At 40.6% G+C, this 10,852-nt stretch overlaps 1 protein-coding gene across 2 annotated transcripts; it reads right to left on the bottom strand.

Moving 5' to 3' along the window:
• Window positions 1-3,424: 3,424 nt before the first annotated feature.
• Window positions 3,425-6,758, bottom strand: LOC126632933 (exocyst complex component EXO70I-like). Of its 2 annotated transcripts, none has more exons than XM_050303470.1 (3): window positions 5,776-6,758; window positions 4,831-5,369; window positions 3,425-4,410 (listed from the first exon to the last, which is right to left on the bottom strand). In XM_050303470.1, the coding sequence occupies exons 1-3, from the start codon at window positions 6,577-6,579 to the stop codon at window positions 3,585-3,587; spliced, it is 2,169 nt and encodes a 722-aa protein (XP_050159427.1). In that variant the 5' UTR covers window positions 6,580-6,758; the 3' UTR covers window positions 3,425-3,584. The 2 variants fall into 2 exon arrangements, with proteins under 2 accessions (XP_050159427.1, XP_050159428.1); XM_050303471.1 differs by having other exon boundaries at window positions 3,425-4,365.
• Window positions 6,759-10,852: the final 4,094 nt, after the last annotated feature.

Genomic DNA, 10,852 nt, shown 5'->3' with positions numbered 1-10,852 from the left:
AATTGTCTCTCCATTTTCTCTCTAAAGAGGCCAACACCTTGGAGGGTACATCTAGCAATCCTACTACTCCAAGGTCACTCATTTCTTCTACAATCGAACCTTGGTGTCGAGAATTAGAGGTTCTCAATTTTGGGAACTTGGAGAACCTATTCTTCCATCCAAATCCATGGATCTAAGAAGCAAGGAATGAAGGCCCTTATCTCTTTGGGTGATTAGCCTTTGCTTATGCAAAGAGGAATCTACAAAGGTATTAATTTCAACTCACTTATGTTTTGAGTTGATTATTGGTTCACCAATCTACTAGGCTTTGAATTTCATGGGTAAATGTTTTGTTTTTGAGTGCATGTAAGCATGATTCCGCCTTTAATTGTTAATTGCATGCTATATGATGTTGCTCAAATGAACATGTTTTACAAAATAAATCCTTCACGGTAACAGAGTCTGAAGACAGAACATGGATGGTAGGAGAAGACTGAAAAGGATATGTTGCTTCATCAAACTGCACATGTCTGGAAATATAGAGACGATTAGTGACTGGATCAAGGCATCTATATCCTTTGTGCTGTAAACTGTACCCGAGAAACACACAGCTTTTGCTCTTAGCATCCAGCTTGGAATGAGTGTAAGGTTTGAGCCACGGGAAACATCGACAGCCAAAGACTTTGAGTCTGGAGTAATCTGGTGGCTTGAAGAAGAGTAATTCCCAGGGAGATGTAGAAAGGCCAGAGATCGGCAACCTGTTAATAAGATACACAGCCGTGGAAAAAACTTCCACCCAATAAAGATGTGGAACATTAGAAGCAACAAGTAATGTACGGGCAGTTTCCACAATATGGCGGTGTTTTCTTTTAGCACAGCCATTTTGTTCAGGAGTGTGAGGACATGTTAATCGATGAAGAATACCATGAGTGTGAAGAAAAGACTCAAACTTAGCACCAATGAATTCACCCCCTGAATCGGACTGCACAACTTTGATTTTATTTCCAAGTAGATTTTCTACATATTGTTTGAATACAACAAAAGTAGAATAGGCATCAGATTTTGCCTTTAATGGAAATAACCAACTATATCTACTGTAATCATCTACAAGCAACAAGTAGTACTTAAAGCCACTAGGAGAAGTGATGGAGGCAGGACCCCAAATATCACAGTGTAGTAGTTGAAGACTGTGAGTACTTGTAGAACTGGCAGAACCAAAAGGAAGCTTGTGACTTTTAGCTAAAGCACAATCTGAGCAGAAAAGATCACCAACAGGTTTGCCTTGCACGACAAGCTTATTTCCTGAAAGAACCTTGCGAAAAATAGAAGAAGATGGATGACCCAATCTTCGGTGCCAAATCTGGACAGGAGCTTTGACACTTATTAAAGCCGAGGGTGAGGAGGAGGGGGGGTGACCAGAGCCTTGAAGAGGATAGAAGCCATCTTCAACTCGTCCCCGCAAAAGCGTCTTCCCCGAAACTCGATCCTTTACAGTGGATCCATCAGGGTCAAGAGTTAAGGCACAATTATTATCTTTTAAAAATTGATAGGCAGATAACAAGTTGTGTTTCATAGCAGGCACATGTAAGACATTACGCAACTTAAAAGAAGTATGAGATGTATCTAAAGAAGAGATACCAATATTGTGAATAGGCAGACCTTTACCATCTCCTATATAGACCTTGTCTTCACCAGTGTAAGGCGAGGCAACAGAGAGATTGGCAATGTCATTCGTGATATGGGAGGTGGCTCCAGAATCCAATAGCCAAGAAGGGGATGGTTTGGATAAGTAGTGAGCACAAAGAGCTGCAAGTTTGGCTGGTGGCACCCGTCCAAAGATCTCAGGGTTCATCCTGTCAAAGCAATCAATTGCTTCGTGGCTGGTAGAACCACATATTTGACATGTGGTCTTGTGATTTGATGAAGAACCTTGGTTGTGAGATCGGGAGCCTTGATGAAAGGCACGAGGCTGACTTGGACGATAAGTACCAGTGGAGTTGCCACGTGAATTACTGACATTTCGATTGCCTCTGAAAAAATTGCGATTGTTCCGGCCTCTATTAGAATTGTACCGAGAAGAAGATTGAAGAGGCTGACTATATGCAGCAAAGGCCTGGGAAGAAGGCGTTGGGAGCAAAGGTGCTTGAGAATGAACAGAGAATGCTTGAAAGGGCTCCGTAACAGTGGTGGACAGAGTGTGCTTTCGACGAGCCATGGAAAGCTCTTTGGTCAGCAATAGACCATGCAATTCATCAAGAGAAGTAGAAGACAATCGCAGCATGATGGAGTCAATGAAGGACTCGAATTCATCAGGAAGACCGTGAAGCGTTGCAGCAATGAGATCACGATCAGGTACAGTGGCGCCAGCAGCATTGAGAGAATCCGAAATTTCCTTGATTTGCTGTAGATATTCCGAGATCGATTGAGAGCCTTTTTGAATCGATTGAAGACGAGAACGAAGCTGGTGAATGTGAGCTTCAGAGACGCCACCAAAGCGTTGTTCAAGCTTCTGCCAAAGTTCTCGAGATGTGGACACCCCTACCGTGAAGGGAATGAGATCTTCGGATAAAGTCGAGTTGAGCCAAATCAAGAGGTTTTGATCTTTTTTCAAACCACTGCTCAAATGCTGGATTCAGGGAGCGATCAGGGAGAAGGGGAGCCGGACATGGCTCAGTACCGTCGACGAGGCCAAGAAGTTTGTATCGGCGCAAGATCGGAGCAAATAACGCACGCCATGGAAGGTAATTAGTGCGTTTGAGCTTGATTGGCACCATGCTACCAATATTTTGGATCGTAAGAGACATATACGAGTTCTGAGGATTTGCAGAGAAATTAGGGTTTGGCGACGGAGACGAAGAGTCAGAGGGGGAGGCCATGATATACAAGCGCAAGATGCGAGAGAGAAGGAAGAATCAAAGACAGAAAACACAAGATCGATCACGAAGTCGATCAAGAAATCGATCGAGAAAGAGAGAAATCGATCAAAAAATCCCCAAATCAACGAAATTGTAAGAAAACTCAGATCTATCACCGACTCAAAATTGACAGAAATTGTAGACAAAAAACACCATGACAGATCAAGAATAGTGATCAGAATACCAAATCAATCGAAGAAAGCTGATCAATTTGAACAGAAATCAGAGAAGTAGAGCAGAAGAAATGGAGGATCGAATGCCGGAAGGCTTTTGGCGATGAAACCATGTAGAAAGTGTTAAAGAAGATATTTCTCATTCATATTTTAATTGACAGTGCACAGAGATATATATAGTCACAAAGACTCTTTACATAAGTGACCTTATCTTCTACAACTAATTACACAAATACCACAACTAACTATTTACTGTTGTAACTAAATTGTGACTGGTTTAGGTCTCTCAATAGAAAATAACTCAAGCAGCATACGAATAGAACTCAAATGAATAAATGAAGCTGGAGATCCCACAATGAATAGTTACAAATAAAGAAATAAGGAAATTATTATAGAGTTTGAAGAACATTATCACTTGAATTTAAACTATTAACATGGCGCCAAGAATCACTCTGTATCTACACTACCATCAAATATTCATACACAAAAGTAATCAAATCCAACGAATCAACAGCTCTCAAATCTCACTAGTACTTGATCTAGACCGTCGATGGTCCTTCACAACACCATCCATCGCTGAGCTCCCACCACCCGTCCGATCCTTAGACCCTCTCCGCTTAAGCTTCCCATCCCCACCGTCAAAAACTTTCTCCAAAAACTCCCGAACCGAGTCTGGACTCAGATAACTCTTCCCCTGCAACAACCCCGAGAACGAGTTCACGAACTCGGTGTAGGCCGGAATCACCAGCTTCACGGTAGCCGCCCTAATCTGCTCCCGCAAATCAACGTCCGGAATTACACAAAACCCTCTATGCCTCTTCGAAATGTCTTCCAAGCCCTTCATGAACGCCTCGATTTTCACCCTCACCAGCGCCGCCTTCGCTGCCTTCTCCTCCTTGCTCTGCTTCTCCTCCAAATCGTCCTTCTCCAGAATCCTCACCAGCGGGGCCCACGATTGCTTCTGGTACAAGTAAGCGGACTCCTCGGCGACAACCTTGTAGTTGTTCCTCATGTAGCCGTCGCCCAACAGCTTCCCGAGCTCCGTGTTCCTCGTCCGCATGTAAATGTACCAGTACGTGTTCATGCGGAACACGTGTTGCATGGGAATTGAAATGCCCATTTTGTCCCTCTCCCTGCTGCTGTTGTTGTAGCCGGAACGTTTCGACTCCACGTTTCGCTGCAGAGCTTCCATGATGTTGCAAATGGCGTCTTTGAGTAAGTTCTCGTAGGTTTCTGGCTTCGACAAGATCCCAGCTTTCCAGATTTGCTCCGTTCTGAGAACTTTCGCCATGGGGATGCTGTAGTTTTCAGTTGCTAAGTATTTCAAGTAGTTCACTGCGTACCTATTGAAGAATGTAAAAAGTGGCACGTAAGAAATGTGACAAAATAACATACAGTACATTTGAAGTATGGTGCTTGAATCCTATAGAACTGATTTCTGAATTCGATAAAATGTGAAGTAATGTTCCTTTAATTCAACTCCGTTATAATTTTTGTCAAAGATAAGTATGTGAGACAAATTTTAACTTGTAAATTGGATACTTTATAGATGATCGCTCTAAATACTTGTATGTCACATACTTAACTTTAACAAAATTCTCATGAAATAAGAGTCAATCACCAATGCTCCATAATTTTCGAATTCAAGTGTTAGTTTTAATTAAGAGATCAAAACTTGTGTTCGATAATAATTCATAACCAATACTCCAATATACTCGACTAATGATGTTCCGTCAATCCGTCTTTCTAACATTTTGACGTACCTTACTATTTTCGGCACCGAACCATCTGGTGGTGGAGGCATTCCATCAGAATTGCCTTCAATTTGGAGCCCAAATTCCCAAAAAACTTTACTTGAAGCATGAACAAGTAGCTTCTCCAGCTCCCTGAATCTTGTACAAATGTCAGTCCCCGATTCGCCATCAAAAACCTCCGAGAATCCAGGCTTCAGCTTCTCTAGGGAATCAAACATTTCAAGGAGCTTGAACAGCTTCTGGGGCTCTTTGCTACTCCGGGCAACGGCTTCGCCGAACCTGAAGAACACTGCCATGATTTTGTCTGCGATTTTGGCGAAGCATTCTGGCCATATCAGTCCCTCCATTATTCCTCCTAGGACTTGTTCGCAGAGCTTCTTCTCCGATACAAGAACTGCTTTGACTGCGAGCTCGAAGTGCTGGATCCAAAGGGTTATGGCTGTCTCCAAGCTCTCCCATGGCATTTCATCTATTTCTTCTGGTGTGTGTGTTTTTAGGTAATCCGGGTTTAGCCTCATCAGTGCTTTGGCCACTCTTTTGTACCTCACCTGTTGAACAACAAGAAGCACAACAATTAGAAATGTAAAATATAAAATTATAATTTGATAGCATCGGCTTGAAGTGGACTATTTCAATTAATTGAACCAATATTGTCTGGCTAGTGTCGATTAATTTATAGATTTAAAAACATAGGCTCATTAAATTAGACTAAAGTTGAACGTATCATATCTTAAACTCTTTTAGAAATATGAGATTATAAAACTGTCTTAAACTTAATCCCAATCATATTCGGCCTCAAAAAGTATCTAGGACAATATTAATTAAAAATTCATTATCATATCATGCTAGGTCACAATATGTAGGACCCTAAGCCCTTGGACTAATAGCAAATCACATAATTAAGAAGAAAACATTTCTCCAAGTGAGGAAAAATAACCATTGTAATGAAGTTACCTTAACATAAATATCGATGCATATGTCCAAGCAATCATCGGCAGCTAGGGTTTGTGAAATCCTTCTGAGAAGTTCAACCTCCAACTCAGTCCCCAAATCCGAACCCACGATCGCTATCTCATTCCTCCGGGCATCTTTATCCGAAGCAGCCAGCAAATCCACCACATTCCGATGTTTAATCTGCTCCAGTATACTCTCATACTCGTCCTGCAAATTCAGCAGCGCGTCATCAAGCAACCCTTCAAACCTCATGGCGTCCACCTCCGTCTCGTACAGCGCCTTGAGAGTCACCAGCGTCTCCCTCAGCCGGTGAGTCCTGTACTGGTCCGTCGCCTTCGTCCGGCTCAAAAACTCCACCACCTCTTGCAGCCTCTGAATCACTGGCTCGCCTTCTTCGCAAATACAGCTAATCGCAATTTTCAACTGATCCACGCAGTCCACGTACTTGACAAGCTTCTTGAGCCGTTTCTTCCTTGACTTCTCGCTGGACAACGTCTCCGCGAGATCCAAGAGCTTGTCCTGGATGGTCTCGGAGAGCTTGAAATTGTCGAGAAGCGCCAGGGCCGGCGTGACAGCTCGGTTGATTCTGGTTTCTAAGGCTTTCGAGGCCATGGCTAGTGATTGTATAGGACCTACTCTTTTAGACGCAGTTAGAAGCGTTTCGTCTATGACTTCGAACTTGTTGTCCATCTGTTGAAGATTCTCCTCCATTTTCGCCGTCGCTGTTAGGAGAGTTTTCAAATCGGAACATGCTAGCTCGAGATCGGAGAGCCTCGAATCGGCTGACCTGTAATTAGACGCCATTGTTAACCGTGATTAAGGTTGAATGGATTTTTGTATTGTGTCGTGTGTGTTTATATGATCGTCTCACGACGAACACGATGTGTTTGTGGGGGCACAGGACAAGGAAGTAAAATCATCAGGCTCGATGCAAACTAAAAGAACAACAAATGGCATTTGTGTGTTGGAAACGGACAAATGGGTAACTTTCGAAGATTAGCAGGGGGGAATGTGCTCCGACGGTGGAGAAATTTTTTCCTGGACACTTGTCGCCTTGTATATTATTTTAAGTGTTATAATATATACCAACAACAATATTAGTACTTATTCAGAGTAAATTAAAACAAATCATCACATTATACTTGTGTATTGAAAATAAACACACCATAGTCCTGAGGATATAAAAATGAATAATACTTGACTACTTAAAAGATGAATAACAGTTTATGTTTAAAATTGTTAGTGATCATTTTACAAATTTTCGTGTTTATGATCAGAACCGTTTATATTATAAATCATTCTATCAGATTATCTTTGCAAAAATCAACTAAAACGAAGGTTATCTAGTCGTCGAAGTGTATAAAAACAGATAAACGAAATTGATAGAAGCATTACAAACTGTATATGTATTTGCTATAATAGATTAATTAAACGAACATAGTTTTAATTCAATTTTTTGCAAACATGATATTTACAATATGATGTATAATATGAACAATTTTGATCATAAATATAAAACTCTATAATTCAAATAAAAAAGTTTGAATAGAAACTCAATACTGTGGACGGAGGAAACAATCCACTGCCAATAGTGACTATTCAACGCAAAAGATATACTATGGGCCGTGCAGCAACGGCAAGCCCGGTCTAAAATGTTCACATTGGGGTGATGCCATTTGGGGTTCTGATGAATAATCACTCTTTTATTTTTGTGCAAATAAAGATTAATAATTACATAGACAAAATATTTTATCAAATATGCTTTTGTGAGTTTTTCCAGCCATCGAAAATGATGGATAACTGTGACTTACCACCAGTTATCATTCTTTTAAATAAGAAAAAGATATTTTATCAAGGGTAAAAGACTGTTTACTACCCTCATGTTTTGTGGTTTTCAACATTTAGTACATCAAGTTTTTTTCGTCTCAGATTCATACTTAAAGTGTAAATTTTGGGACAGTCTTATACATCCGTTAGTCAAACTGTTAATTCTGCCGTTAATTGTGATGTGACGTCATGACTGGGCGCCACGTGTCATCCACGTTTTTTTTTTCTTTCTCTTTTCTTCTTTCTTCTTCTTCCTTCTTCTGCAACTTTTTTTTTTCTTCCCCTTCTTCTCCTTCTTCCTTCTTCTTCCTTCTCCTTCTCCTTCTTCTTCTTCTTTCTCCGAATCTGGGGAAGTTTTTTTTTTCTTTTTTTTCTTTCTTTCTTCTTCTTCTTCCTCCGACTGCAACTTTTGTTTTTTTCTTCCTTCTTCTTCTTCTTCTTCTTCTTCTTCTTCTTCTTCTTCTTCTTCTTCTTCTTCTTCTTCTTCTTCTTCTTCTTCTTCTTCTTCTTCTTCTTCTTCTTCTTCTTCTTCCTCCGAATTTGGGGAAGATGAAGGAAGATGAAGGTTTTTATTTATTTTTTTTCCTTCCTCCTTCTTCCTTCCCCTTCTTCTTCTTCTTCCTTCTTCTTCCTCATTTTTTTTCCTTCCTCCTTCTTCTCCTTTTTCCTTCCTCCTTCTTCCTTCCCCTTCTTCTTCTTCTTCCTTCTTCTTCCTCCGAATCTGAGGAAGATGAAGGTTTTTTTTTTCTTCTTCTTTCTTCTTTCTTCTTCTTCCTCCTCCTTCCTCCCTCCTTATTCCTTCTTTTTCCTCCAACTGCAACTTTTTTTTTCCTCCTTCTTCCTTCCCCTTCTTCTCCTTCTTCCTTCTTCCTTTTTCCTTTTTCCTTTTTCTTCATCTTCCTCAAAAAAAAAAAAAAAAAAAAAAACCTTCATCTTCCCCAGATTCGAGGAATAAGGAGAAGAAGAGGAAGAAGGAGAAAAAAAAAAGTTGCAGTCGGAGGAGGAAGAAGAAGAAGAAGAAGGAGGAGGAAAAAGGAGGAAGAAGAAGAAAGAAGGAAAAAAAAAACAAAACTTCCCCAGATTCGAAGGAAGAAGAAGGAAGAAGGAGGAAGGAAGGAGGAGGAAGAAAAAAAAATGTAGAAGAAGGAAGAAGAAGAAAGAAGAAAGAAAAAAAAAAACGTGGATGACACGTGGCGCCCAGTCATGGCGCCACGTCACAATTAACGGCAGATTTAATAGTTTAACTAACGGATGTATGAGACTGTCCCAAAATTTACATTTTATGTATGAATCTGAAACGAAAAAAACTTGATGTACTAAATGTTGAAAATCAAAAAATATGAATGTAGTAAACAGTCTTTTACCCTTTTATCAAAAATCATGTAACGTTATGTGATTTGTTTTTATATTTGGTGTTTGAAGAATGTTTACGTCGTGTCACATGATTTTGGGCACATTTTTCAAAGTCTTTTAGCTATCGAAGTATCTCATGCCGTTAAATGTTAGAAGAAGCAAGATCAATCTCCATTGTTTTCAAATTGACCAAGTATTATGCAGTAATGTCAAGGAGGAAACATCACACAAATGTTGTTTTTTGAGAACTCTTTATTATAAAGAGATATAAATTATACCGAAGGGGTGGGAAACAAATAATTGTGGAGTAAAAGATAATAAAGAAATTCTTATGATGACTCATGGATTTTTACATGCAAATGACAAGAATACTCTCATTAAATTGTTGAGCTTCACATTTGTTCTACGTGTAATTCAACCCTCTTGAAGACATGTGCTCTCATTAAATTGTCGAGGTTCACATCCGTTCTATGCGCAATTCAACCCTCTTGAAGACCTGAGCAGCTAGCTCTGTCAGGGTAAACGCTACAGATGTGGTCAGCTCTAGCTTTATAAATACCTCATTATCCACCAAAATTTTGGTGAGCTTTTGTCGCGCCATCAAGCCCTAAACTCTCTGTCTTTTAAGAGAAATTGACTTAGATATTGAAGATCTGTTGGCCAAACCATCCTCATCAAAAGTGAGCGTTGCTCTGGTCATTGATTTTTTTTTTTAATTGCTTGGGGGCATTAGATGGGACTTTACGGTATCGTTTGGTATGCAGATGGGACGGGACAAGACGGAACAGAATGAGACGAGACAGGACAGAACGGAGAGGGAGCAAAGATGCCCTCGGATGGAAACAAGGATGAAGAAGGATATGGAGAGATTATAATTTTGTGTTCCACGGATGTGGAATGAGTCGTTCTAGGGGGTGAGGCGGAACGAAAATTCATCCAAAATTCGTCTCGTGGAACAGCGCGTTCCACCTGTTTTAGGCGCACCAAACGTGGGACGAAGCGCCTCGTCCAACTCCATTCCATCCCGTCCCACTCCATTCCATCCCGTCCCACGTACCAAACGGTTAACATTCATGTCCCTGAGCGAGATGAACCAAGATACCAATCAAGGAAGGGAGAGATTACGACTAATATGTTGGGAGTTTGTTATCTAGAAATGAATTTTATATTTGTGTACCCAGGTTGGGAAGGGCCAGCCTCTGATTCTAGAGTACTCTGAGATGCGATAAGTAGACCATCAGGATTAAAAGTTCCCAGGGGTAACAATAGATTATTTGTTTATATTAGTAATTTAAATCCTCAATTTTCTTATATATTGTAATTAGGGCTGGTTCGGTATGGTATCGTTTGATATGCAGACGGGAAGGGACGAAACGGAATGGGACGGGACGGGACGGAATGGGGAGGGAGCAAAGATGCCCTCGGATGGAAACAAAGAGGAAGAAGAAAGAGACAGAGAGATTATAATTTTGTGTTCCATGAATGTGGAACGAGTCGTTCCAGGGGGTGAGGCGGAACAAAAATTCACCCAAAATTCATCCCGTGGAACAGTGCGTTCCACCTGTTTTAGGAGCACCAAACATGGGACGGAACGCCTCGTCCCACTCCGTTCCATCCCGTTCCACGTACCAAACAGTACCTATGGGATACCGAACTAAAAACGGCATATCAAGTCCCAAACCGATTATTTTCGAGATGGAAATCTGAGGACAGATCCCAAACCAAAATGTTAGCATTCCCGAAATATTTTTAGTATTTCAGGATTTCCCGAAACTGAACTTGCATTAAAAATTAAAAATTTAAAACTCCAATTTAAAATCAGAGACACTGGTGAATCAATGAAAATTGAAGGTCGAGAGAGAGAGAGACAAAGTGCAAAGATAGTCAGACTTTCATC

This window comes from Malus sylvestris, chromosome 8, assembly GCF_916048215.2.
Source record: "Malus sylvestris chromosome 8, drMalSylv7.2, whole genome shotgun sequence".
Taxonomy (NCBI): domain Eukaryota; kingdom Viridiplantae; phylum Streptophyta; class Magnoliopsida; order Rosales; family Rosaceae; genus Malus; species Malus sylvestris.
Note: the sequence above shows the minus strand (reverse complement) of the source record. Positions and strands in the feature narration are given on the sequence as shown.

Excerpts from the sequence above, each read along its gene's own strand:
- LOC126632933 (XM_050303470.1), bottom strand. The coding sequence starts at position 6,579 with ATGGCGTCTAATTACAGGTCAGCCGATTCGAGGCTCTCCGATCTCGAG. Across the intron at positions 5,370-5,775 it reads GCATCGATATTTATGTTAAG|GTGAGGTACAAAAGAGTGGC; the intron begins GTAACTTCATTA and ends GTTGTTCAACAG. Across the intron at positions 4,411-4,830 it reads TCGGTGCCGAAAATAGTAAG|GTACGCAGTGAACTACTTGA; the intron begins GTACGTCAAAAT and ends ATTCTTCAATAG.